Raw genomic sequence first — 22226 nt, forward strand, 5'->3', positions numbered from 1 at the left:
CCTCGTGCCCACCCCCCTGGCGGCCCCTGCCCATGGCTCATGGTTAGGGGTGGGGCACAAGTAGCTGGACTGCTTCCCCAGAAAGGCTTTCACAGCAGCATTGTCAAGGAGGTACCAAGGTCCAGGGTGGCTTTCCGAATCTCAACTGTGGAGACTAAAAAGTATCTCAAACTAAGAGACTGTGGGGCTGGGGGAGGGATAAACTAAGACTGACATATACACCCTCCTGATATAAAATAGATAACCAATAAGAATCTGCTGTATAGCACGGGGAACTCTACTGAATACTCTGTAATGGCCTATATGAGAAAAGAATCTAAAACAAACAGTGGATATAAATACACGTGTAACTGAACCACTCTGCCGTACACCCGAAACTAAGACAACACTGTAAACCAACTGGACTCCAATAAAAATTAGGAAAAAAACAAACACAGGGGATAGAGGTGTCCTAAGACAGCCTCGCGGACCACACCTGTTCAGGGGACACTGGGGGCTGCGCCGTCTTCTGAGGGGAGCATAGCCGTTCACCCCGCTTTCCGAGGTCAACAGCAGTGCCTGTCCAGGTGCCAAGCTCCCTCTTACACCTTGCTAACCACCATGCTGTTGCTCTTTGCTTTGGCTGCAAGGAAACTCAGGGCCAGACCCTTAGTGAGCACACAGGACCTCGGGATCAGCCTGGAGGAGACGAACTGCTCTCCGGCCTTGCCCTGTTCTTCCTAGCCTTGTTTTCACCTGCCTTTGGCTCCTTCACTTGCTGAGGTTTCTGTCTCTTGGAACTACATGCATCTTTATTAGCTGGGTACAGGGCAGTGAAAGCAACACCCAGCATCCTTTGTGTGAACTCTGAAGCTTCTCGCTGTTGTTGACCTGTTAGCATCTCCAGCTGTGCCTGCCAGGAGGGAGGGCGCGGTGAAGGTCGGGCTCCCAGGCTAACTTAATCAGCCAGTCTATTACACCCATCGATGTCTCCTGGATTGACTCACAGGCTCTTGCTCACCCAGCGCTTGCCTGTCCTGGGTGACCTGATAAAATCACACGCTGAGGTCTGAAGAGCTGAGGACCAAGCCCTGGCTGTCATAAGGCACAAGCCCCTGGGAAGGCCCCCGGTGACTGAGATCATGAAGCAGGCTCAGGGTGGTGGCTGGGGTGAGGGCGGGGGGCGCGCTGTGCAGAGGTCCGGGCAGGCCAGATGGGTCCCAGGCAGGCGGGGGGGCAGGGAGGGACCTGGACCGAGCAGGGCACCTTACCTGTCAGTAGAAACTTCCGGCAGGGCCTCTTGTTCTGCTCATCCAGCAAGATGGCAGCTGCGTCTGCAAGGAGACAGGAGCTGGGCTCAGACTGTGGCTGCAGATGGGCACTTCCCACCACTGACACCAGGGAAGGGGAGAGCACCTCACCCAGTGAGGAGGGAAAGAGGGGACGACCACGGGCAGAGACGTGGGGAGAGGGAGCCGAGCCCCAGGAGACCTCAGCCCCACCCACCCCAAAGCCAGGACAGGTGTGAGGTCAGGTCTCTCAACCATGCACGGTGGATCACCTGGGGAGTTTTTTTTAAGTCCTGTTATCAGATGGTTTCGGAGAAGGCAATGGCACCCCACTCCAGTACTCTTGCCTGGAGAGTCCCATGGATGGAGGAGCCTGGTGGGCTGCAGTCCATGGGGTCGCTAGGACATGACTGAGCGACTTCGCTTTCACTTTTCACTTTCATGCATTGTAGAAGGAAATGGCAACCCACTCTAGTGTTCTTGCCTGGAGAATCTCAGGGACGGGGGAGCCTGGTGGCTGCCGTCTATGGGGTCACACAGAGTCGGACACGACTGAAGCGACTTAGCATAGCATAGCATAGCATCAGATGGTTTAGTTGTTAAGCTATGTCTGACTCTTTTGCGACCCTATGGACTGTAGTCTGCCAGGCTCCTCTGTCCATGGGATTTTCCAGGCAAGAATACTGGAGTCGGTGGCCATTTCCTTCTCCAGAGGATCTTCCTGACCCAGGCATCAGACCCGCATCTCCTGTGTCTCTTGCACTGCAGGCGGATTCTTTACTGACTGAGTCACCAGGGAAGTGGGTTTCCCTGGCTTCCCTGGTGGCTCAGACCGTAAAGAATTCGCCCGCAGTGCAGGAGACCCAGGTTCAATCAGAAGACTTCTGCATACTGTCACTGCAACTTCCTGAGACTCTCTCCCATTCCCTTCTCCAGGGGATCTCTCCAACCCAGGGATCGAACCTGGGTCTCCTGCATTGCAGACCGATGCCTTACCATCGAGCCATCAGGGAATCCCATATTGAATATTAAATCTTACATGTTAGAATTTAAATTCGGTTTGGAGTTTAAACCTTGTGTGCTCCTTGGTGGGCAAGGAATCAGTTGGTCAAAATCTGTGAGTGAGTGAGCCGCACGAGGACAGTGCCCTGACTCAGAGCCCTCACGTTGCCCTGGAGGAGGGCGTGGCCAGGCCTGGGCTGTGCACTTTCCCTGTCTGTCCACCACTTTTTCCAGAGGCCACTGGGGTAAAGGAAAGACCAGGGGCTTCGGGGCCTAGGTTCACAGGACCCCAGGCAAACTGCTTAATCTCTCCAAGTCTTGGGTTCCCCACGTGTCAAATGGGAGGAGAACGCTCACCTGGCAGGGCTGCTGTGAACATTTAGTAAGTTAATGGATGGACAGCGCTTGGCAGAGGACGTCACACATTAGAATTTTGCCAGGAAAGTGCAGCTGGGAGCAGCCTCAGCACCAGTGTCCCCGGTAATGCCAACATGCAGCCAGAAGTGGAAGCTCAAACAACAGGAGCAGTTCTTACTCCATGACCTCCCCATAAACCCATCATATATGCAAATAGGCCCATTTTGCAGATGGGAATACTGAGGTTCACGCAAGGAAAAGGGGCACAGACAGGAACTGGCAGTGCCAAGTTTGACCCCTAGCTGTGAGTCTCAAGCCCCTGCCCTTTCCCGTGTGGCTGCTGATTCCCTGGTGTTGGGCTTCCCTGATGGATCAGCAGGTAAAGAACCTGCCTGCAATGCAGGAGACACAGAAGGTGCGGGTTCAGTTCCTGGGTCAGGAAGATCCCCTGGAGGAGGCAATGGCAATCCACTCTAGTTCTTGTCTGGGAAATCCCTTGGACAGAGGAGCCTGGAGGGCTACAGTCCATAGGGTCGCAAAGAGTTGGACACAACTGAGCAGCTGAGCACCAGCAGTGAGTAGCTGACTCTGATGGGGGCTCCTCACCTCCTCAGGTGGGCCAGCTGGTGGCCGGGGGCGGGGCTGGGCTGCTGAGGTCTGCAGTTAGTTACCAGAGGACTCACTCCCGCCTGCCTGCCGGAGCGTGGGTGGGGCTGGCAGCGTGGGGCGAGGTCCATCTGTCAGTACTAGGCCTGTTATTCAGCCCACCCCGCTGGTGCCAGAGGCTTCCCCTGGGGAGGTGGGCCCGTGGAAGGCATCTGGACACTGCTCAGAGCCTCCGCTGCCACCCATCTCCCAGGCAGGACAGCGAAACTGGAAGAGGGGCTGAGTCTGAGTCTTGACAAGGTTGTCAAGACAACCCTATGAGGAAGGGCTCCAGGCTGTCCAGCATCTGGCTGCTGGCTCCAACTCCAGCCACACGGCAGAAGCTCCAGGCAGCTTTTCAAGTCTACTGAGCCCCAGCCTGTCTTTCCCAGCTTCTGTTTTATTTCATCTGAGGGGAGGGCTTGAGAACTGTTGAAATGCTCCTCGGTGATGCTGAAGTGCACCCAGGGTTGAGAACCCCCAGCCCAGGCCCCGCCCCTCTGCTCGGCATTCAAGGCTCCTTGCGGTCTGACCGCATTGGTCCTTCTCGCTTCAGCTCTCCAGATGAACAGCTGCCCCGCTGCCCTGGGTCTGTTTGCTCGTTCATTGAGACATTTGCCCGGCAAACATTTCCCGAGCACGTCCTGGGCGCCAGGCGCTGTGCCAGGATGAGGATTTAGCAGAGGACAAGTCAGACCTGGTCCTTCCTTCCACTCCGACAGTCACACTAATCCATGCGGTTATGAGCGAGGTAAACAGCTAGCACGCGGCCAGATGACCTGCCCTGGCCCAGGGGTCAGAGAGGGCATCCCGGAGGACTCTCTGGGGGACGGCAGGACAGCAGGAAAGGCCTGGCAGCAGAGGGGACAGTACTGGCCGTGGCCAGTGTGGCTGGAGCTTGGAGGGAAAGGTTAGCAGGGCACGGAGGCCTGGACAGGACAGGGTTCCGCCCTGACCACGCTGTCATAACGGGGCGCAAGGTCATGGAGCAGAGGGGCCCTGTTTTATTCACCTTTTGGTCTTCAGAGCCTCTTGGGCAGCCAGGCACGCGCCAAATGCTCCCCAGCCCCGTGGCCAGCTTCAGCCCCTCCTCCTCGCCCTCTCTCCTGCGACAAGAACACCTGCTCAGGATGGAGCACGGGCTTGTCCCTAAGCTGTGGGCTGGAACACCAGCTCCTCAGAGAGGCCCTCTCCCTGTCCCTGGTGTCCCCCAGAGCCTAGCAAGGGGTCTGAGAACGGAGCCTCCAGTCAGGACTGTGGGGAGAGGAGCGCGCCTGCCACATGCCCCTCCGAGGGCCCGTCTGCCTCAGGGGCCAGCGGCCCGGGCCTCTCTCTCTGGCTCTTCAGAGAGCCCAGGCCAGGATGGTCGCTGGCCCACAGCGCTTCTCCATGGACGATCAGAGCGATTGGAGACCAGGGTTCCCCCGCCGGGCCGCCCGGCCTGCAATACTCACCTCGGAACATGTCGTACCAGAGCTTCTTGGCCTTGAGGTGCTGCAGCCCGTTCAGGTGCTTCTTGCGGTTGTGGAGGTTGTCCTGGAAGGACCGGTCGCAGTAGTCGCAGAAGTAACGCTTCCCCATGGTGACCCGCGCTGGGAGCTGCCACTGCCTGCAGGTCAGGGCGCTGGGTCAGAGCGTGGAGGGCACACCACCAACCCACCTGGAGTGCAGAGGGGCGCCCCGGGGGCCTGGCCTGTGCCAGGGGAGGAAGGCTCCCAGACAGCCTGGGAGGAACCACACGGGCAGATACTCAGAGCCTGCCTGCGATGCCACATTCCGGAGGGACTGTCTGACAATCCTATTTTTTTACCCCCCTCAATTTTATTTCATTTTTTCAATTTTGTTATTTCTTTGGCCCTGCCACATAGCATGTGGGATCTTAGTTCCCCAACCAGGGATGGAAACTGTACCCCCTGCGCTGGAAGTGTGGAGTCTTAACCGCTGGGCCGCCAGGAAAGTCCCTCTTTTAACAATGCTGATGCCCAGCTTCTACCCCAGGCCGGTGAGAGCAGAGCCACTGTGGGTGAGGCCGAGGGCATCAGCCTGTTTCAATGCTCCCGGGGGTTCTCACCTGCAGCCAGGCTGGAGAAGGCCGCCTGCCCGCCACTGGCCGGCCCCCCGCAGGGCCCCCCACACCTCTCATCTCCCCTCTCAGAGCTGTGCTCCTTCCATCTTTGCTCAAACACTACCGTCTCAGTAATCTCCCGGACTACTTCATTGAAAATGGCAGAACCTCCGCTTGGCTTTTCCCATTCCCTGCTCCACTTTACCACCTTTGAAGTAATGTTATTTGTTATGTTTATTATATTGTTTCTTCAAGAGGAATATACATGCCTGCGGGCTGGGATATTTTTGTTTTGTGTGTTGCTGCAGCCCCCAAAGTGGTGCACAGTACAGAGAAGGCTACCAAATGTGTATTGAACAAATGAATTAATTCCCATTTTCCTTATGGGAACAACAGGTTCAGACAGAGGAAGTAACTTGCCCAAGGTCACACTCTGGTACGTGGAAGGCAACCCCCGGTGCCCGACGATCCCGCCGCCGGTGTCCGCCCTTCCACAGTCAGCTCAAGGCTTAGAGAAGCCAGAGGGCTCGGGCGGACACGCAGGCACTGATGGCTCAGGTGGTGATCACGGAGGAAAACGAAACAGTTCAGGGTCTTCAGACCCCATTTAGTGTCACGAGACGCGAGGACAGACGGGTCCACTCGGGGCCATCAAGTGGGATCGGCAAAGGGCTGAGCCCAGAATCTTCCCACACCTTTCAGGTCCTACAGTCTGACCCCTCCTTTCCCAGAGCGGGAGAGGGAAAGTGACTTCCCCAAGGGTCACCAGGTAACAGCCCAGGCCAGCAGCAGAAACCCCCGCCTCCTGGGGCCCGGAGAATACAGTTAAAGCTGAGAGCCGATCCACAGGGCAGCCAGAGGGGGATAGATACATCTTGGGATGTATCCCTCCTGATAATGGGGAGGGACACAGAGACAAACGAACCCCCTGGAGAAGGCCGCTCCTGTGGCAGACAGCAGCCATTAAGTCAGGGGCAGTAATGGGATCAGGAGCAGACAGTCACTCAAAATGAAAACGTATAAAACCTCTCTTCTCCTATTACTGCTGAGAAACCACATCCCAGACACACGGACTTGATATATTAAATTTGGCAGCTCTAATACACCCCGTCTTGCCAATAAACTTATAGGAATTGGATTGAAATTGTAAGAGATGAACATTTAACGGCCGAGTGCTTAACCAAGCCGTTCACGAGGCCTGAAGCAGCTCAGAGGAGAGGAACGGGCAGGGGGAAGGGCCAGGGGAGGGGCGTCCCTCGGGAGGCTGTGATGGAACGGGGCACTTGGCAGACTCCCCTGAGCAAAACCCCCCAGGGCACTGGGAAGCCAGCTGTGTGACACCAGACCCCTCCAGGCCTCTACATTCAAGCTAGGAATACGGGGCAATGGGTCTGACTGGCTGGCTAATTGCTTAGAGAGCAGCACACAGAAGTTTGCTTATCCAAATGAATTATTAGTAAAAGAGAAATAGCAATAGAGGGCTTCCCTGGTGGGCTCAGTGGTAAAGAACCCGCCTGCCAATGCAGGAGATGGGGGCTCGACCCGTCGGTTGGGAAGATACCCTGGAGAAGGAAATGGCTACCCACTCCATTATTCTTGCCTGGAGAATCCCATGGACAAAAGAGCCTGGTGGGCTATAGTCCACGGGGTCGCAAAAGAGTCAGTTGCGACTTAGCAACGTAAATGACGCTAACGATGTCTGGCATTGCTCGAGCGCACGATAAATGTCATGTAGTATGTGGTTCCACCGAGCACCTACCACAGGCCAGCACTGGGCTCAAAGCTCTAGAAGGCGTCCTCTCTCTGAATCCTCAGGACAACCGGTGAGGTTTCAGATGAGGGCTCTGAGACGCCCAGAAGGGAAATGACTGAGCCAAGATCACGCTGCTGGAGAGCGGCCAGGCCTGGCTGAGAACACAGCGGGGATGGCTCTGGAGCCCACACTCCCCACGGCTAAGAGAGTCTCCTCCCAACAGATCACACCGATGACAGCTTTCCTCTGCTGTTTACTCACAACACCCCCAGGACCACATGGCCCCTTCAAGTCTCAGGAGGTATGTATCATGATCCCATTTACAAAGGAGGAAACTGAGGCTCAGAGAGGGGCTGGGGTGCTCCAGATCACACCTCCAGGAAGAATAGCAAGTCTCGTCACGCCGGAGCTCAAGTCTGCTGGGAAAGCCATCCACCAACCCACCAGGAAATGAAGATTACACACCCCTCCCTCAACCTACCCAGTGACACCAGTTCAAATGATGAGCGCTTCGGGCTGGGCTGCGTGTGTCTGTGTTTTCCCGTCTCTCACATGCACAAACCTCAGGGGACACACCAGTCTCAGCTGAGGGCTGCCGCAGCAGCAACACCCACCCATGCCTCCTCCCCACTGCCCACCCGAGCCACCCCTCATTGGGCAGGGAAGTGCTCAGCTGTCCATCCCATCCCGGCTCTGCCAGGCTGTGGCTCTGTCCCGTGCCCTCTCCAGGCCTCAGTCTCCCCACATGGAAAGCAGGAGGTAGGCAGCTAGGCCAGGAGATCTCTAAAAGCAGACAGACAGACAGACAGACAGACACACACACACACACACACACACACACACACAGACACATAACAGAGAGCCTGGCCCACAGCAGGCCCTCAAGAGACACTGTCCGTCATCACCATCATTATTGCTGGCCTCCAAAAAGCCAGGGTATCAGTGCCCAAGTGACCTCTGTGATCAGCTGCTCCATAATACAGATGAGGAAAGCAGGCCAGGAGAGGGGAAGTGAGCCGTCCGCAGCACCCAGCACAAGGGGGCACGAGACTAGTTCGCAGCCCCCATGGCAGCCTAAGACCCCCGCCTGCCCTGCAGCTGTGCGGCCCCCACCCCCCACCCCCCGCCTCGTGCCCCGGAACACGGTTGGGGGAGTAGAGCAGCTTTACAGGGGCCAGCACTTCCTGCCGCCTTCACAGGCCTGACCCCAGGAGGCAGAGGCCCTGTCCCTGGGCAGAAGCTGGCCCCCAGCAAGGTGACCTTGGCCGGGTACCGCCCAGGTGTGAACCTCCAGGGCTCCCGACCTCCTGCTCCAGTGTCCGGCGCACATTAGGAGGGGCTGCGGCTGCAGAGCCCTCTGGACAGACACACAACTCGGCAGGCGGAGCGTGCCAGGAGTCCTTGCACAGGGCACAGCCTGCACCACCGCACTTGGCAGTCCTGAGAGGGAGGCCAGGGCAGGGGCGGGGGTGGGGACGGCCAGCCATGTCCTGGCGCCCAGATGCCAGCATGGGGTGCTGAGTAAGCGGGCCCTCTCCGCAGCCGTGATTCATCCCCGTCCTCCGAGGACGCTCTGCACCATGTGAGCACAGCCCCGTCCGGGAACACAGGACCAGGCTCCGCTCCCTCGCCGGGAACACAGGCGGCACTGCCCGCCCACTCCTGGAGACCAGGTCTGCAGTGGCGACAGCATCTGCTGGCTCCCTGGACCTGTGCCAGGTGACAGAGTGGCTCCTCGTGACCACTGGCAGAGGGCAAGGCTGGGGGGGACCACCTTCTGGGGTCACACAGGCCTGGGTTTGAGTTCCAGCTCTACCGCTTATCAGCTGGGTGACCTCTGGAAAGTCCTTTTCACCTCCCAGGGTCTGTCCTCAGCTAGAAAACGGGAACCCCGCCGCCGCTGTGAATTTACCACCGCAGAGAGTGGAGGCTGTGACTGCTGTTGCCATCGTCACCTGGGGGGCTCACTCCTCCCCCGATTCAAAACTGCAGCCAAAGTCTCAGCAGCAGACACGTCTGTCCCTCTCGCCACCTGCTCTGTTTTCCAGAGCTCGTCTCACACGCTGATTTACTGTCAAACGGGCTGCGTCCCCGCTAGAAGACAGTTCCACCAGGGCAGAGAGCGCTGTCTGTCCGTCCGGAGGCTGCACCTGGTCAAACACAGCGTGGCTGCTGGGACGAGTGAGGGACCTGCCCACCTGCCCGAGGCCTCGCGCCACCTGCTCACCGGCTCACCCACCCTCTTCTCCATAAGCTTGAATATGGGGACGAGCATGAGGACTAAAAGAGGGACACGAGCCCCCCAGGACGAGTCTGCCACCCTCCCCGTAGGGCTTCTGTCCCCAGCAGAGCCCCCCGGCCCACTTAGCCCACACCCGGCGGGCTCGAGGAAAGGATGACCAATGAGCTTAGATGCGGGGAGGAGGAGAAGGGAAGAAAAGAGAGTCAGATTTGACTCGCGAGGCATTCTCTTGCCTGATCCTCACAGACCCCTGAGCAGACACCAGGACGTCCATTTCACAGGTGGGGACACACATTCAGAAACACTCACTTCCTAATTTGCTCAAAGCCGCGACTGGGAGAGACCCTGATGGCCTCTCATCAACCCGAGCGCTGCGGGAGGGCCGGCGGGCGCACCCCAGGCACCTGCTGCAGCTGCGGGGCCGCCTCTCGCCCGGGGCCCAGCGCCGCCCCCCCCCCCCCCCCGAGGCTGCGCTACTGATATTCTCAGTTCCTTTTATCGCGAGCAGCTCGGGTCCAGAGCTGGCTTTGGCACAAGGCTAAAATAAGCCAACAGCTCGGCCGCGGGGGCTGGGAGGCAGCCTGTAATGATTCAGGCTTGTGCTCTCCACACGCTGCCCTCGGGCTCACCTGTCATTTCCTCTGATTACGGCACCGCCAGACCCCAGGTAAACAGCAAACCTCAGCCAGAGGGCGGCTCTGTGGCGCGCCCACTAGGAGCATCGCATATGCCCGCCGTCTGGAGTCGGTGGCATCAGACCCGCCCCACACGGGAGGCCTGCAGACTGCCTGCTTGGGACCCAGCCCCAACAGCAGCGCCTAGGAGGCCCAAATGTCTCCCCTGATGGGACCCCTGAGATGCTAAGGGTCTCCCTCAGATGCCCTCGGGGTCTTGTAGCAACCACGCAGCTCTCTCATCCTGACCTCCTGAAACGACAGAGCTCCAAAGAGGAGAGGTAAAAAATCACCCGAAGGAGGCTCTTGAACCACACGCCCCAATTCCAAAACATCTCTGCCCTTCCCTTCTCCACCCTCCCCCCACCACCCCCAAGCCTGGGCTCCCAATACCACAGGACTCTCTGCCACGGCTGCCCAAGTCACATCTCACCCTTTCACACGGAGACCAGCCTCCCCCTGCCCTTTATTTCCTTTTTCTCACATTTTTATTTCAATAACATCTGGTTTGTCGTTGTTATTTAGTCGCTAAGTCATGTCTGACTCAGAGATCCCATGGACTATAGCCCGCCGGGCTCTTCTGTCCATGGAATTTCCCAGACAAGAATACCAGAGTGGGTAGCCATTCCCTTCTCCAAGGGATCTTCCCAGACCAGGAATCGAACCCATGTCTCCTGCATTGGCAGGCGGGTTCTGGACCAGCCTCCTTAGTTCAGCCCACCCTGGGCAGCATCAGATCAACCCTCTGAAAACAACTCCTCAAATTCTTCCATTGCTCCTGGTGAGGAGCTTATTAAAAATGAAGCCTCCTGAACCGGATCCTCAGGAATTCTGACTCAGCAGATCTGGAGAAATCTGCATTCTAACCAGTGAGTCTAGCAGCCCCCTAGCAGATACCGTCTATGGGGTCGCACAGAGTCGGACACGACTGAAGCGACTTAGCAGCAGCAGCAGCAGATACCCCGAAGAAACAAAAGCCTGGAGAACTGAGGTTCCACTCTTCATCAACCTTCTCTTCCCCTGCATGCCACCGGCAGCCTCTGCTGAAGGCAGTCACTCTGGGTGGACACAGCCCCCAAATTCGTGTCCCAGTTGGAAATCTGCTGGTCTACAAACACCCTCCGTGTGCTGAAACCCCGACTTGACCGGAAAGCAAAGCATAACTCAGAAAAGTGGATAAAACACTTTTCTTACTAGCTAAGTCTCCTGTCACACTCCAGGAGAGTTTAAAACTGAAAATAGAGGACTTCCCCAGTGGTCCAGCAGTTAAGAATCCACCTGCCAATGCAGGGGACACAGGTTCGATCCCAGGTTCGGGAAGATTCCACATGCTACGGCAGCAATTAGGCCCATATGCCACAATTACCAGGCCTGCGCTCTAGAGCCTGGGCTCCTCAACAAAGAGAAGCCCCGCCCTCCACAAGGAGTGAAAGCCTGCGCACAGCAATGAAGACCCAGCACGGTAAAAAAGAACAAATGAATACACCTTTTTTTTCTTTTTTAAAGATATATGTAAGGAATTTGACTGGGATTCCCTGATAGCTCTGTTGGTAAAGAATCCACCTGCAATTCAGGAGACCCTGGTTTGATTCCCGGGTCGGGAAGATCTGCTGGAGGAGGGATAGGCTACCCATTCCAGTATTCTTGGGCTTCCCTTGTGGCTCAGCTGGTAAAGAATCCACTGCAATGTGGGACAACTGGGCTCGATCCCTGAGTTGGGAAGATCCCCTGGAGAAGGGAAAGGCTACCCACTCCAGTATTCTGGCCTGAAGAATTTCATGGACTGTAGAGTCCACGGGGTCGCAAAGAATCTGATGCGACTTTCACTTTTCATGGAATTTGATTAATGTAGACAATCAATTTTTAGAAAAGAAAATAGAGGTAGAAGAGCAAATAATTTGCTCAAATAATCTGAGTTAAGCAAAGCATAACTCAGAAAAGTGGATAAAACACTTTTCTTTGACTGGATTTCAAACACTTTTCTGCTAGGGGGTGCTAGACTCCCTGGTTAGAATGCAAATTTCTCTCGATTACTGTATTAATGTTCTTGTCCTAAGTTTATTAATAATCAGTGTATACTTGGTATTTAAAAGTATCTCACTGAAAAGAATTTCTATTGAGTATACAAGAGAAAAGCATGGTTTTTCAGGAATTGATTAAATTGATTCCAATTTAAAATATATAAAAATTAAAACTTGTAGTTAGATAATTGATAAAATGGGCTTCCCAGTGGGTGCAGTGGTAGACAATCTGCCTGCCAATGCAGGAGATGTGGACTCAATCCCTGGGTCAGGAAGATCCTCTGGAGGAGGAAATGGCAACCCATGCCAGTATTCTTGCCTAGAAAATCCCATGGTCAGAAGAGCCCGGCGGGCTACAGTTCATGGGGTCACAAAGAGTCTGACATGACTGAGTGGCCGAGCACAAGCATACGACTGATAAATTACCTGTCAGTGATTCTATGAGACTTGTTATTCTAAGTTGAGGAGTTAGCAATGGTTGGAAACGCTGGCTGCGTATTAAACTCCTGCACGCAACACCTGGGGTGCTAGAAAAGCTTCTAAGAGTGCCCCCCATGTTCTCATCTCATGACAGAGATGGAACCAGTATTTTTTGAATCCCCAGAATGAGAAAATGTGACATAAGAGAACATGACTAAGTCTGTTTAAAGTATCAAACTGTTTACAATAACTTAAAATTTATCACATTTATAAATTTAATTTACTGGCTTTTCTAGTTAATTGTTTAAGTATTCTGGGGATATTATACTTATTAGGGTATATCTCTGAAGTATTTAAAAGGAAAATCAAATATATTAAATGTATAAGTGGAATTAAATGTGTAAGGGAATGTAATTGGGCTAAAGATAGGGCTGAATGTTAAAAGGAATTTTGTTTGCTCAACTTAAGTTCAAATATTAATCAAAGGGAAAGTAAAGGTTATTTTTCTTATTTTTTTAGGTTTACACATAGAATAATAATTTCTAAACTGAAAGCAATAGCTTAAAGAAAATTTGATTTTTTTATAAAGTCTTGCTCCAAAATGAGAATTAACTAAAAAGGCAAAAAAATAAAAATAAGCCACACCTTAACTCCCTGTGGTCCCTACCCAGCTCACCTAAAATAATTCCTCCCTCCTCTTAACTCACCATCAGCCAGACTAGCTGTCAGCAAGATACAAGTGTTCTTTCCCAGAAGCTTCACAACCTCCTGCCCCAACGGGCTACCAAGATGCTTTGCAAATAGAAAATAACTGGTCATGGTTATAGAGCATTTCACATTTTCCCTCCCCATCCCCTAATAAGGCATTACAGTTGCTTTTACAAGTCAGAGGTGGATCCAGGTTTCCAGTCCGGTCCCTGCTGTTCGATGCCACACCTACACAAATGACTTATCCCTGGCTCAGACCTCTCCTTTGAACTCCAGACTCATATCGCTAGTACCCTCTGCACAGAAGCAGTGGCAGATTTTACTTTCTTGGGCTCCAAAATCACTGTGGACAGTGACTGAAGCCATGAAATTAAAAGACGCTTGCTCCTTGGAAGGGAAGCCATGACAAACCTAGACAACGTAGTAAAAACAGAAACATCACTTTGCCGACAAAGCTCCACGTGGTCAGAGCTGTGGTTTCTCCAGCAGTCATGTACGGATATGAGTCGGACCATAAAGAAGGCTGAGCACCGAAGAACTGAAGCTTTTGAACTGTGGTGCTGGAGAAGACTCCTGAGAGTCCCTTGGACTGCAAGGAAATCAAACCAGTCAAGGAAAGGAAATCAACCTTGAATGTTCCTGGGAAGGACTGATGATGAAGCTAAAGCTGCAATACTTTGGCTACTTGATGCAAAAAGCTGTCTCACTGGAAAAGACCTGATGCTGGGAGAGATCAAAGGCAAAAGGAGAAGAGGGCGGCAGAGGATGAGATGGTTAGACAGCATCACCCACTAAATGGACATGCATATGAGCAAACTCTGGGAGATAGTGGAGGACAGAGGAGCCTGGTGTGCTGCAGTCCATGGGGTCACAAAGAGTCAGACACCATTTAGCGACTGAATAACAACCACCTCCACTTGACATCTAAGGAGCAGTTCAAGCTTAACATGACCAAAGAGAAGCTAAAATCATTCCTTTGATTTTAAGTTGCTGAAGTCAAAACTTTGATGTCATCCTCGATTTCTCTTTCCGGTACCCCCTACATCACTCACCTAGAGCCAGACATCCTGGAATATGAAGTCAAGTGGGCCTTAGGAAGCATCACTAAGAACAAAGCTAGTAGAGCTGATGGAATTCCACTGAGCTATTTCAAATCCTAAAAGATGATGCTGTGAAAGTGCTGCACTCAATATGCCAGCAAATTTGGAAAACTCAGCAGTGGCACAGGACTGGAAAAGGTCAGTTTTCATTCCAATCCCAAAGAAAAGCAACGCCAAAGAATGCTCAAACTACCGCACAATTGCACTCATCTCACACGCTAGTAAAGTAATGCTCAAAATTCTCCAAGCCAGGCTTCAACAATACATGAACCGTGAACTTCCAGATGTTCAAGCTGGATTTAGAAAAGGCAGAGGAACCAGAGATCAAATTGCCAACATCTGCTAGATCATCAAAAAAGCAAGAGAGTTCCAGAAACACATCTATTTCTGCTTTATTGACTATGCCAAAACCTTTGACTGTGTAGACCACAACAAACTGGAAAATTCTGAAAGAGATGGGAATACCAGACCACCTGACCTGCCTCCTCAGAAATCTGTATGCAGGTCAGGAAGCAACAGTAACAACTGGACATGGAACAACAGACTGGTTCCGAATAGGAAAAGGAGTATGTCAAGGCTGTATATTGTCACCCTGCTTATTTAACTTATATGCAGAGTACATCATGAGAAACGCTGGGCTGGAGGAAGCACAAGCTGGAATCAAGACTGCCGGGAGAAATATCAATAACCTCAGACATGCAGATGACACCACCCTTATGGCAGACAGTGAAGAGGAACTAAAGAGCCTCTTGATGAAAGTGAAAGAGGAGAGTGAAAAAGTTGGCTTAAAGCTCAACATTCAGAAAACTAAGATCATGGCATCCGGTCCCATCACTTCATGGCAAATACATGGGGGAAACAGTGGAAACAGTGTCAGACTTTATTATTTGGGGCTCCAAAATCACTGTAGATGGTGTAGCTGGCAGCTATGAAATTAAAAGATGCTTACTCCTTGGAAGGAAAGTTATGACCAACCTAGATAGCATATTCAAAAGCAGAGACATTACTTTGCCAACAAAGATCCATCTAGGCAAGGCTATGGTTTTTCCAGTAGTCATGTATGGATGTCAGAGTTGGACTATAAAGAAAGCTGAGCGCCGAAGAATTGATGCTTTTGAACTGTGGTGTTGAAGAAGACTCTTGAGAGTCCTTGGACTACAAGGAGATCCAACCAGTCCATCCTAAAAGAGATCGATCAGTCCTGGGTGTTCATTGGAAGGACTGATGTTGAAGCTCAAACTCCAATGTTTTGGCCACCTGATGTGAAGAGCTGACTCATTGGAAAAGACCCTGATTCTGGGAAAGATTGAGGGCAGGAGGAGAAGGGGATGACAGAGGATGAGATGGTTGGATGGCATCACCGACTCAATGGACCTCAGTTTGAGTAAACTCCGAGAGTTGGTGATGGACAGGGAGGCCCGGCGTGCAAAGGGTCAGACACAACTGAGCAACTGAACTGAACCCCCTACATGCATCTGTCAGCTTGTTCCGTTTGACCCACCCCCTAAATACATTCCAAATCTGATCACTACTCTAATCCACACCCTAATCTAAATTACCATCCAGCCTCCACTCCCACCACAGCAACTTCCCCTCTTCAGTCTGATCCCTGGAGAGCAGCCAGAAATGACCTTGAAAGTAAATCAGATCATGTCACACCCCAGCTTAAAACCCATCAGTGGCTTCCTAGTGCAATAAGGAAAAATAAGACTCTTTACTGTGGCTTACAAGGCCAGATATGAGCTGATCTGAGCTCTTCACAGTCCATTCTACTTTTTCCCCTGGAACACCCCAGGACAGAGCAGTCTCAAGGCCTTTGCACCAATGTTTTCCTGTTTGAACTGCTACTATTCATTCACTCAGGTCTAAGGTTAAGTGTCTTCCTGGGCACCCTGGCTAAAATATTACCACCACTCCCTCCCCAATCAACCTGTCTTCTGCTCTTCTAAGTATTGCTTGTTATTACTGCCCCTCCCCACACACATTAGAAGGAGCGCTTCATGAGGGCAGGGACTTGTTCACCGCTGGATCCGCAGCGTTGTGCCCAGGGCCTCTTAGAAAACATTTACTGGATCGCCCTCGTCCTCCTAAGTTCTTGCTATTTCTATTCCCCAGAAGGAATAAGTGGATCTAGGTCTCCCGTCTTCCAAGCCAGGTTGTCAGCTTGCGAAACCCAGGGATGAGGAGTATAGAAAGCAGGGGCAGAATCGCCTCTTCCCCGGGGGTCGGACAGAGGGATTCAGCCCCCTGGACCCGACTTGTTGCCACAGGTTCCAACTCTAGGCCTGGACTTGGGGCTGACAGAGGCGACAGAATTGGAACAAGCTTGAGATAGGGCATCCAGGCCTCGCCCATGTATCCAGTCCACGTCGTGTTAAACTGCGCGGCCCGCCGCGGGGCTCGCCGATCTAGTTGGAAGAGCCCAAGTCCTCCCGCGGGGGTTAAGGAGAAACTCTCCCTCGATGTCCCCTTCACAGAACATACCTGGTTCTGCGGGGCCCGACGGCTCCGAGCTCCTCCTCCGGCGCCCTCACGCCCTCACTGCTTGCTGGGATTCGTAGTCCTCCCGTTGGGGAGAGGCCCGCCCTTCCCAGAAACCTTTGCGAATCAAAGCGGAAACAGAGCGGAAGTGGAGGAAGCGCGAGGGATTCTGGGTGTTGTAGTGAAAATATTAAATCATTTTTTTTAAATGCTTAAGAAGAAGAATTCAGTAATACGTTCCGCCAAGCTGTTTGGGATTCCATGATCTGGATTTTAGGAGACCTTAATCCCGCGCAAGCCATCAGTTTACCTCCATAGTTCAATACGACGAGCACCGAGATTCAGAAGAACTACAAATCCCATAAAGCATTACACGTGGAGGCCCTTTGGAGAGAAAGGTCGTCGCGGCGCCGGCGCTCGTTCTGCAGCGGACAAACATGGCGGCCCCAACGTTGACTGCGAGGTTGTACTCCTTGCTGTTTCGCAGGACCTCTACCTTCGCCCTCACCATCGTCGTGGGCGCCCTGTTCTTCGAGCGCGCCTTCGATCAAGGCGCAGACGCCATCTACGAACACATCAACGAGGGGGTGAGGGCCTGGACCGTCCCTGACCTTGGGCCCTTCTGAGGGATGACAGGGCGAGTGGAGGTGGGCCGGGACTTAGTCTACCTTTACGAGTAGCGTAAAGGGAACCCTGGATGTCTTCTATCTGTAGACTCCGTCTGTCCGTTCCCCGCCGGTATGAATCCTAAAATGTTCAACGGGATCAATAGCTCCCACCGTGCAGAGGTTGTTAGTATCGCTGTCTCCCACACCACACACCCACTTGTCCTAAACTAACTAAAAGCTTAGTGAGAGCAAAGGATTATTAGGGCCACACTACCAGGAGGCCAGTGGCAAGTCAGGGCTGGACCCGGGACCCCCTGTTTCGTCTGAGGGTTTCAAGGGCACATTTGAGCGGGTGACGGCCGTGAATAGGACATCTTCTTAGACACTGGGGCTGGCCTTTTTAGACAGCACTTTTCAGTTCCGAAGCCTTTCTATGCTGGCAGCGATGGTATTAATAGTGGTTAAGGGGTGAGGGGGATCGAGAGGGTATACAAGCGGAGATCCCTGGATGGGAATACCGGGACTTAATAACTTGTGTGAGTTAACCTCTCTGAGCTTCACTTTTTTCTGTGAAATAGAAATGATAGTAGCTATCTCAGGGAATTATTGTGAGGATTCCATGAGACGCTGGCAAGGTGTCGCAGTAGGTGGTAGGTGAAGTGAAGTGAAGTGAAGTCGCTCAGTCGTGTCCGACTCTTTGCGACCTCATGGACTGTAGCCTACCGGACTCCTCCGTCCATGGGATTTTCCAGGCAAGAATGCTGGAGTGGGTTGCCATTTCCTTCTCCGAGGCAACTTCCCGACCCAGGGATCAAACTCGGGTCTCCCGCATTGTAGGCAGCCACTTCACCGTCTGAGCCAAGGGAAGCCCACAGGTGGTAGGTGGTACCACTCAAAAACTAGCACTTTCTACAGTCCTGGGGAGGAAGTGGAAGCATAAGATAGAGAATAATAACACCTTTTAAAGTCCCTGGGTGCCAGGCACTGTGCTGGGTGCTCTGCAGACTTTATATCGTTAAGGTATTTAATTTATGGCTCATACTAAGGAACGTCCTGGGCAAATAAGCTGTGTTCCACCACTCTGTTAATAATTTGAAACTGTCTGGCCCTACTGCCCAGGCAGGCTCGGTCTCCTGATGTACAGCCTGTGGCCAGGGTAGCTTTCTGTCCTTATGAAAGTGCTGCTCCTGTTCATTTGCAGGCTGTTCCCCTGGCCATTTCAGTATGTGGGGAAGGCATCTCAGAACGTTGTCATAATCCACCCATTCTTGGTGCTTTTAGGAATGAGAATACAGCTAGTTCCTGACCGAGGGATCATAAGTCTGATGAGGTTAAAATATGGCTCAGTGTGAAGTATTTGGGGACCAGGCTCTTAGGACCTCTGGAGTAATACCTGGGAGTTCAAGAATAGAGACATTTTCCAGCCTCTGTTCCTTAATAATTGTGTGCTTTGGGGGCCCAGGTCCCTTAGTGTCTCTACCTCAGTTACCTGTAGAGTGAGGTCATGCGTTCCCCCTTCCTTCACATACTGACTCAGAGCATTCTATAAATGCTAGGAGTGTACGTCAGGCCTAGTATTGCTTCCAGACTGCCCACTGCAAGCTGTCTGGATGTGGTACGCGTTTCTCTCAGGCTTGTTTTAAGTCCAGGGCTGTGGGAGGCCTTGTTCAATGTGAGAAGCAAAACTCCGTTTGTGGCTCTTGTGTTTAAAATGCAGAAGCTGTGGAAGCACATCAAGCACAAGTATGAGAACAAGGAGTAGCTCCTGGGAGGCCCCCGTCCAGGCCAGAAGGACCAGGTCCAGCACCAGCTGTTTGCCCAGAGCCGCGGCCTCAGCTTGAAGACACGCTCTCGTCACTCTCCACGGACCACCTTTAGCTGTCGACAGGAGATGGCGTCCCCTGACAGACTCTTTAACTTCTGCTATGTTTGAAGTATGTTTAGTCAGAGTCATCAGCAAATAAATGTAAATTGGCCTTGAGACCTGCTTCTGCATCTTCTTAACTAGCTGCTCTTCACTTTACCAGTTATTTGACACCACTTCAAAGTCCTCTGCAGACATCTGAAGGGCAGATTCCATTATTTTGGATCTCCCATTAACTTCCAGAGAATTCTAGTTTTCACACCGTGAGCTAGAGCTGGAGGTGTTAACCTTCAACTTTGGCCTCTAAACCAATAGCTGCATTCTTGAGTCACGCAGAGGACAGCTAACTGGCTTGGCCATAGGGAAGCGCTGTGGATCCAGCTGGGGAACAAATGTTTATTCTCCATTCTGCCTTTAAGTTGCCGAGGATCTCTGGGGAAGCTGGCATACCTCTCTGGGCCACAGCTCATCTTCTCATGGCTGTAAGGCATATCGGAAAGCACGCAGCATGGCTGGGAGCTGCCGTGGAGAGCGAGGGGATGTGCTGAACAGTAGAGCGCTTGGTTGTGTTTGGTGACTGGCCGGGAAGATGAGTGACTCACTTGCCCACCATCTTTCACCTGGAGCCTGGAGTGATGGGGCCAGAGCTAGAACAACCACTAGCGTCTGAGGGGGGAAGAGCCAGTTGGGAAACTCATGCGGGGCTTGGAGAGACCCTAGGAACTGCCCAGTTTGCCCTACCTGAGGCATATCCTCATGAAGGTGACGTCCAGGCCTGGAGAAATCATGACCTGACAAAGGTACAGCTCTAGGGGCCAGATCAAGACCTGAGCCAGAGTAGAGGCTATTCTTTTTAAGAATGATTTCACCATGAAGTAAAAGATAGTTCTGAGGGTTGAAGATTTGCCATTTACATTACACTACACTTTCCCCAACAATTTGACGGTAGTGTGCTGGCGAAAAACAATAAAATGGAGCATTCTTGAAAAGTTATTCTACAGTATCCTTGAGCACCTGATGACAAGCTCAGGGCAGTGGGGTTAGAACGAGCTTAATTGATCACCTGTCTCGAGTGAGGCATATTCAGCCCAAGCAGCAAGAGTATCTCTAAGCCATTCTACATTAAGATGCCCCGTTACTTGTCATCGGCACTTCAGGACAGTTGAGGTTGTATATCTGTTTTCAATTAAGAGACAAATATTAACCCCATTTTACCTATTTTATGGGAGTGAATATTATCCACCCAGAACCTCAACATGAGCCTATTTGGAGTTAGGGTCTTTGCAGATGTAATCAGTTAAATGAAGATGAGGTTGTGGGACTCCCCTGGCGGTCCAGTGACTAAGACTGCGCTCTGAATGCCGGGCCCGGTTTTGATCTCTGGTCAGGGAACTAGATCCCGAGTGCTGCAACTAAGAGTTCACATTGCCCCAACTGAAAGATCCTGCATGCCACAACGAGACCTGGAGCAGCCACATTATAAAATACACATTTTTTAAAAAAGAGATGGGGTAATGGGTTGGACACCCGTCATTCTAAATCCAATGGCGGGTGTCTTGAGAAGACTGAGACAGAGATTGAAAGATGAGAATTTCAGAGGTCAAGGAATGCCAGAGGTTTTCAGGGGTCAAGGAATGCCAGAGATTGCCAGCAACCAGAAGCAAGGACAGGATTCTTCCCCTCTAAAACTTTAGAGGGATCTTGATGAAACCTTGATTTTAGAGTAATACCCTCCAGAATGTGGAGAAAATAGATTTCTGTTGTTTTCAGTCACTCAGTTTGCAGTCATCTGTCATGGCAGCCCTGGATAATACCCGTCATATTGGCCAAGTTGGGCTTCCCTGATGGCTCAGCCATAATCCGCCTCCCAATGCAGGAGACACGAGTTCGATCCCTGGGTGGGATAGATCCCATGGAGAAGGAAATGGCAACCCATTCCAGTATTCTTGCCTGAAAAAAATCCCACGGACAGAGGAGCCTGGTGAGCTACACAGTCCATGGGGTCGCAAAAAAGTCAGACATAACTTGGCACACACTGGCCAAGCTAAAGAACATTACCTAATCTTGTCGAGGATACAGGAAAATAACGCAGATGGACTATTGCAAGAGGATGTGAAGTGGTACCATCTTCCTGGAGGATATTTTGTACTTATGTATCAAGATCCTTAATATACATACTCTTGACCCAGTAAATTCTACTTCTACCAAATTTTCCTAAAAAAAAAAGTTAATGGCCACAAGATATGTTCATCATGATGTTTATAATGGCTGGGGGGAGAGGGGGTGTCGGGCAGGGATGAGATATCCAAAATAGGAATTACTATTACGGTGAAACGGAGAAGGCAATGGCACCCCACTCCAGTACTCTTGCCTGGAAAATCCCACGGATGAAGGAGCCTGGTAGGCTGACATCTATGGGGTTGCACAGAGTCGGACACAACTGAAGTGACTTAGCAGCAGCAGCATTAAGGTGAAATATTATGTAGCCATTTAAAACCAAGAGACTTGGGGGCTTAACATTTTTTAAAATAAAGTTTTATTTCTTTTATTTTTGGCTGTGCCGGGTCTTTGTTGCTGCCCGGACTTTTCTTTAGTTGCATCAAGTGGGGCTACTCTCCACTGTAGTGTGTGAGCTTTTCATTGTGGGGCTTTTCTTTTTCTTCTTTTGTGGAGCACAAGCTCTGGTGGTTTCGGCTCCCAGGCTCTGGAGCACAGGCTCAGTAGTTGCGGCACCCGGGCTTAGTTGCTCCACGGCATGTGGGGTCTTCCTGGACTAGGGATCAAACCTGTGTCCCCTGCATCAGCAGACGAATCCTTACCATTGAGCCCCCAGGGAAGCCTGGAGCAGGCATCTTAAATACTGGACCACCAGGAAAGTCCTAAAATTAAGTGTTAACTGGGAGAAAGTATCCAACAAGCGTGGCAACGTACCAGCTGCACTAATATATGAAACAGTCTTTCAAATGCATAAGGAAAAAGTGACTAACACAGTAGAGGTTAGGGTGGATGACAGGAATA

At 52.1% G+C, this 22226-nt stretch overlaps 2 protein-coding genes across 2 annotated transcripts in view; one reads left to right on the plus strand and one right to left on the minus strand.

The window, feature by feature from the left end:
- Positions 1-16889, minus strand: part of ZMAT5 (zinc finger matrin-type 5) — a 22746-nt gene extending 5857 nt beyond the window's left edge. Inside the window, exons 1-3 of the mRNA XM_019977865.2 lie at positions 16740-16889; positions 4727-4881; positions 1251-1313 (exon numbers count right to left, since the gene is read on the minus strand). Coding sequence (XP_019833424.2) covers positions 1251-1313; positions 4727-4853 — 190 coding nt within the window. The 5' untranslated portion in view covers positions 4854-4881; positions 16740-16889. The remainder of the gene's footprint in view (positions 1-1250; positions 1314-4726; positions 4882-16739) is intronic.
- A 222-nt stretch (positions 16890-17111) lies between these two features.
- Positions 17112-19325, plus strand: UQCR10 (ubiquinol-cytochrome c reductase, complex III subunit X). The gene is made up of 2 exons (XM_019977866.2): positions 17112-17323; positions 19062-19325. The coding sequence occupies exons 1-2, from the start codon at positions 17174-17176 to the stop codon at positions 19104-19106; spliced, it is 195 nt and encodes a 64-aa protein (XP_019833425.2). The 5' UTR covers positions 17112-17173; the 3' UTR covers positions 19107-19325.
- Positions 19326-22226: the final 2901 nt, after the last annotated feature.

The sequence above is a fragment of the Bos indicus genome, chromosome 17, assembly GCF_029378745.1.
Source record: "Bos indicus isolate NIAB-ARS_2022 breed Sahiwal x Tharparkar chromosome 17, NIAB-ARS_B.indTharparkar_mat_pri_1.0, whole genome shotgun sequence".
In the NCBI taxonomy this organism is placed as follows: Eukaryota; Metazoa; Chordata; class Mammalia; order Artiodactyla; family Bovidae; genus Bos; species Bos indicus.

Bases quoted from the DNA above. Each gene is read 5' to 3' on its own strand.
- UQCR10 (XM_019977866.2), top strand. From the start codon at position 17,174: ATGGCGGCCCCAACGTTGACTGCGAGGTTGTACTCCTTGCTGTTTCGC. The intron at 17,324-19,061 runs GTGAGGGCCTGG...TTTAAAATGCAG, and splicing joins ACGAACACATCAACGAGGGG to AAGCTGTGGAAGCACATCAA.